General features: G+C 46.3%; 1 protein-coding gene across 2 annotated transcripts in view; it reads right to left on the bottom strand.

Annotated features, from left to right (window-relative positions):
* Nucleotides 1–550: 550 nt before the first annotated feature.
* Nucleotides 551–6,000, bottom strand: part of VAV2 (vav guanine nucleotide exchange factor 2) — a 238,500-nt gene continuing 233,050 nt past the window's right edge. For both annotated transcript variants that reach the window (XM_026457484.1, XM_026457483.2), the window contains one exon: nt 551–2,759. In XM_026457484.1, coding sequence (XP_026313269.1) covers nt 2,712–2,759 — 48 coding nt within the window. In that variant the 3' untranslated portion in view covers nt 551–2,711. The remainder of the gene's footprint in view (nt 2,760–6,000) is intronic.

Here is a 6,000-nt window from a genome sequence, read left to right as displayed (position 1 = left end):
CGACCTCCTGGGCTCAAGTGATCCTCCCACCTCACCCTCCCAAAAAGCTGGGACCAGAGATGTGCACCACCATGCCCAACTATTAAAAAAAAAAGTGTCGTAGAGACAGTGTCTCGCTATGTTGCCCTGGCTGGTCTCAACTCCCTGGGCTCAAGCCATCTTCCCACCTCAGCCTCCCAACTCAGCCTCCCACCTCAGCCGACCAAAGTGCTAGAATGACAGATGTGTGCCACTGCACTGAGGCTATTTTTATCTTCAATATACATGTAAAGAAAGAGGGGCTCAGGAGGTACCCAAGTGATGGGGCAGGAATTCCAGTCCCATTTGTATGCCCGATGCCACCTGGAGAATTCCAGGGCACCGCATGGGAAACCCGTGGTGCTGTGCCAGCCAGGAGGTGGCCATGGCACCATTACCTCCTTCTCTCTCAGACCCTGCTGAGGTTGGGCCATGCTGAGATCCAAGCAACCCAGTCAGACAGACCCTGCTGGACTTAGATGGAGGAAGCCAGCCATTCCCTCCTCCCCTGGCATGAAAGGCTGACCACTCCTGCAGAAAAGAACTCAGGTTTATTTGCAAGTAAAAACCATGGTCTGAAAAAAACCCATTGGTAAATGTACAGTTTGTGTCCATTTGGGGTTGCCGCCAGCACGGGGGGAGGGGGGCCCAGATCCCTGACCCGCATGCATCGGGCTCCCACATGTTCACAGCTAATCTCAGGCCTCTGCAGTTTAGCCCCCCGGCAGAGGACACCCCGTCTCCTGCTGAAAACCATCAGACTTCCCGGCTGCACTCAGCCCTCCAACCCTCCTGCCTTAGTGCAGTGCAAAAACCAAACCAAACCAAATACATATCTCAAAACAAACAAACACAAAACAAACAAATTCACAAAAAGTCAGGGCTCTAAATTATTTTTTCTCAGTGTCCTTTGTGATCATGATGACTTGTCAACAAACTAAAATATACATCATTTTCTTGCTATTATAAAATCTCTTATTATTCACAGATATATAACGGGAGATTTGGATGAAATAATTACAAACTTTTTTCCCCTTAAAAAACAAACAAGCCAAAAAAACACAACACAACAAAAACCCCAAAACCAAAACACAAGACCTTTCTGATGACAGTAAACACAGGGGCTGCCGGCTTCCTCCCCTCCATCCTCGGTGCCTGCTGGGCCGTGGGGCTCAAAGTGCTGGGTGTACCCCGACACACAGGCCCCAGGGTGCTCTCTCCCAGGCCGACTCTTCACTTCCCCTGCCCTGCCTCCACCTCCCCTCATTTCCCAAGCCTTTGTCGAGGGCCACTCTCCTCCTGCCGCTCCCCATCCCCGTGACTCCTCCCACTTCTTCCCTACGCCCCAGAGGCATACAGCTCAGAGGCCACAAGGCCAAACTCAGAAGGAGCCCCCAGGTCCCCAGTGCCACCCACAGCAGGAATCAGCCTCCCCGACACCCAGCCTGGGCCGGGCACCTCCCACAGGCTCTGCAGCTGGCCTGAGGGATAAGGGGCTACAGGAAGCCCAGGTCTCAACAGAGGCTTTGGCAAGGAGCTGGGAGGGAGACACTGCTGTCAGGTAGAGAAACCAGGGTCTGGCTAACCCAGCCGGAGGTCAAAGGTCAGGAGTCGTGGCTGGGGGAGGTAATGGGGTAGAGCCACCCCCAAGAGCACTTACTTTGAGTTGCCCAAGGCCCAGTTTGAAGGCTGCAGGGACCCTTGGAAGGAAGCCCTGCCAGGGGCTAGAACCAACCTCTCATGCCAAGGCTGGGCAGACCCTCAGGGACCACCCTGCAGGAGAGCAGAGGGGCCTCCTGGAGAAGGACCTGGCAGGGATCTAGAGAGAGGAAATCCCTGTTTTCTTCCCTGCCCATTTCAGGGTTTTTACAAAAGATGTACTGACCTGGCAGCAGGGCTGGGGCCAGGCAGACACCTTCCCCGGACTCCAGAAAGGGTCTCTCAGAGAGAAGGCAGGAAACAGTACCACTGACCAGGGAGCAGGGTTGGAATTTCATCCTTCCAAAGGCCCCTCCCAAGAGTGGGGCCTGCCCTGTGGGGTCTGGGTGTGCCCCTGGCATGGAGGGGAGTGGGGGAGTCAGGGAAGTCTGGGGAGCCAGAGTGGCTGCAGAGGGCCACCGTAGTGCTCTCTCCTCCTGTGCCCTAGCACAGTGGGGCAAGTGGGCCCATAGTGAACAGCCTGGCTCTGGTCCCATCTGCCTCCTGAGGCCTGACACCTCCCCCTGGGAGCAGCAGGAAAAGACAGGCAAGGCTGAGTCCAGGGGCTAAGCAGAGGGGCTGGGGGCAGGTCCCCTCTGCTGTCCCTAGCCCTTCCTGGGACAGCATCTGCTGTTCAAACCTAGGCTCCTGATCGCCATCTCAGTCGGACGGGGGCAGGCAATGGGCTTCTGGCCTCAGCTGCTACCCAGAGCCTGGCTTGCAGAGCTGCTGGTGCCCCCTCCTCTGTGCTCTGGGTAGGGCGAGCCCAGGTTTCCTCTATGTACAATAGCATACCCAGTGATGGGACGCCGAGGGCAGGCTGACAGTGAAACGGTTCGAGTTTAGGATTCTCAACACCCTTCCCGTCCCTGTGGGTGGCGGAAGGACTGGGAGGTTGGTATTTCCCCTCTGAGTCACAGAGGAGCTAGAGACAGACTTCAGGGCTGGAGTGACTCTCCCAAGAAAATCTGTGCGTCTTGTCCACGTTCCTGCCGTCACTGGATGCCCTCCTCTTCTACGTACGTTGAAGGAAACCAGCCAATCTGAAAAAGATGGCAGGATCGTGTCTGTGTGTGTGTGTGTGTGTGTGTGTGTGTGTGTGTGTATGTATAAGCAGGTGTGTGGTGTGCATGTCTGTGTTGGGGTAGGGGCAAGTAGAGACTCATGAAGATGGGGGGTCCTTCGGAAGTCCAGAGTTCTCAGCAAGGCCTGCAATTCAGAAGGACCTGATGGAACCATTGCCCAGGAATAAATAAAAGCAACCCAGAAAAACACCACCCTTGGCCAGTTTAAGATGTTCTGCCCACCCTCCACCTGCCAGTCAGAAAAAAAATAAATTCTCCTGAGGAAAAGAACATCACCCAGAACAACTACAGTTTTGTTCTTAATACACAAGCTTGGCATTCAGTCAGGACCAAATGACAAAAACCAACAGAAAAAGCAGGCAGTAGAAATTAACGCACAGGTACTGAGGTCATCTGTCAGGGGAGATAAATAATTCTAATTTGTACGTTTAAGAAAATGGATGAAAAGGCAGACAATTTTACCAGAGAACCTAAATCAGAAATCAAATAGAAATCCTAGAACTGAAAAATACAATGAATGAAATGAAGAATCCAATAGAGGGATTTAGACAAAGCAGAAAGGAAGATGCATAAACAGTAAGATAGGTCACTAGAAAGTGACTAGATAGAAAAGCAGAGAGAAAAAAGGAAGAAAACCACATAAAATTGTGGGAATAATATGAGGCCATGGTAAGAAGTTCTAACATCCATGTGAATGAAGTCCGACAAGGAGAAAAGAGAGAAAATGGAACAGACACGCTGTCTGCAGATACTATTCTGGCTGAGAAACTTCCGAAAGTGATGGACATCAAGCCACAGGTTCAAAAAAATCTCTGCAAATCCTAAGCAGAATAAATAAAGAGAAAATCACACCTAGGCATATTATAGTAAAACGAACTCAAAACTTCAAAATGAACTTCAAAATGAACTTAAAATGAATTCAAAACTTCAAATGAACTTCAAAAATGAACTCAAAACAACTCCTCACATAAAGGAACTAGGTCTCCTTGGAAAAATGACTGATTCCTGGGGGAGAAGGAATAAGTACAAGAGAAAAGAAAGTTTTCCTTACAGTAGAATGCCAACTAATATCTATAGATAGTCGGAAAAAATCACTGTTTTTTCAGCCATCATAGAAATAATACAACAGATAAAATTTATCAAGGGAAGATAAAACTAGTACATTAAAGTTTGAAGACGAACAGGACATTTACTTAACTTCAAAGTATTACCCTACACATTTCTTGCTAATGACAGGCAACAGTTAACTTCACAGTAGAAGAACATAGCAAATATAATCTTAAACACATGATCAAAGTCAATGTCACAAATAATGAGACAAACTGGTATAACTCATCTCCTAACAGGACACTACGGCACTGAGAAAGTGCCAAGTCCCCATTGTGGTGTTCCCAATGCAACCCCAATCTAATCATGAAGAAACATCAAACTCAAATTGAGAGATATACTATAAAAATAGTTGGCTGAAACTCTTCAAAAATGTACAAGTCATGTAAGGCAGAGAAAGGCTGAGGAATATTTTAGATTAAAGAGAGTTAAGGATCACAGCAGTTCATGATCCCGGATTGGACCCAGGACCAGGAGAAAAGAGCTAGAGAAGACATGATTGGGATGACTGGTAAGATTTGAATGGGGACAGTGGATTAGATAATTGTATTATATCAAAGGGGAATGTCCTTGGTCTTAGGAAATACTTAGGGGTAAAGAAATATGATTTCTGCGATTTACTCTCAAATGAGTTAGAGAGAAATACACACACACACACACACACAGTGCAAATGATAAAGCAAATGGGGCAAAACATTCACAATTGGTAAATCTAGTCAGGTTACTCCCACTTTTTTTTTTTTTTTTTTTTGAGACAGAGTCTTGCTCTGTCGCCCAGGCTAAAGTGCAGTGGCCGGATCTCAGCTCACTGCAAGCTCCGCCTCCCGGGTTCACGCCATTCTCCTGCCTCAGCCTCCCGAGTAGCTGGGACTGTAGGCGCCCGCCACCTCGCTCGGCTAGTTTTTTTGTATTTTTTAGTAGAGACGGAGTTTCACCATGTTAGCCAGGATGGTCTCGATCTCCTGACTTTGTGATCCGCCTGTCTCGGCCTCCCAAAGTGCTGGGATTACAGGCTTGAGCCACCGCGCCCGGCCACTCCCACTTTTAAGACGAAATTTTGAAATTTTATGTTTGAAATTTTGTTTCAAAATTATAAGTTACAAACATTTTACAATGTGAATATTTAAAAAGAAAGTGAAATAAGGATGTTTTTAGATTCAACAGAAACTGAGACTTCATTAATAGCAGATAAACTTTAAAAAATATGAAAGAGAGGGGATGTCAGCCAGCAGAGAAATGGTCTTGGGTGGAAATACAATAATGCAAGAGGAAATGAGGAGCCCTGGGAAAGGTAAACACGGGGTAAATCTAAATGAGCACAACTGCCTAAAACAAAAACAATGTCTTCTAACGTTTGAACATATATAGAATTAAGATACATGATGACACTTGCACGAAAGTTGGAAGGAAAATGGATACAATCAAAAGTTGCAAGGTCCTTCCTTGCATTGCCTGGGAAATAGTAAAAAAGTACTCATTTAAGGGAATCTCTGGTGCAAGGTTACCACTTAAGAAAAAAAGTGTGTAACTAACAAACCAATGTAGGGCAGGGGAAGTAGAATTAAAAATACATTAATTCAAAAGTAGGCAAGAGAGAAGAAAAAAGGAGTAGATGTGACAAATAGAAAATAAAGTTAGATTACTTATTTAAACCCAAATAGCTCAGTAATTACATTAAATGTAAATGGACTACACATGCCTATTAAAAGTCAAAGACTGTCAGATCAGACTGGCTTCCCCAACTATTTATAAGAGACCCATTTTAAATATAAGGAAAAAGACAAGTTTAAGTAGTATGAGAGAAAATAATATGCCACACAAGGCACTAATCCCAAGAAAGCTGGTGTCACTACAACAGCAGATAAAGGAGATTACAGCAAGAATAAATGCCAGAGAAAAGAAGAGATGTTTCATAATGATAACAGGGTCAAATTGACAGGAATTATCCAGTAATACTCAAACTAGTTGTTCTAAAACTTAATGCTGTATAGAAAATACCTGGATCTGGGAAAGGGCCCAGGTACGTGCTTATTTTATTACAGCTTCAGGTACTTTTAATGCCAATCACAGAAGGACCACTTTGAGAACAAGT

Source organism: Piliocolobus tephrosceles, chromosome 14 (genome assembly GCF_002776525.5).
Source record: "Piliocolobus tephrosceles isolate RC106 chromosome 14, ASM277652v3, whole genome shotgun sequence".
NCBI classification, from domain to species: domain Eukaryota; kingdom Metazoa; phylum Chordata; class Mammalia; order Primates; family Cercopithecidae; genus Piliocolobus; species Piliocolobus tephrosceles.
Note: the sequence above shows the minus strand (reverse complement) of the source record. Positions and strands in the feature narration are given on the sequence as shown.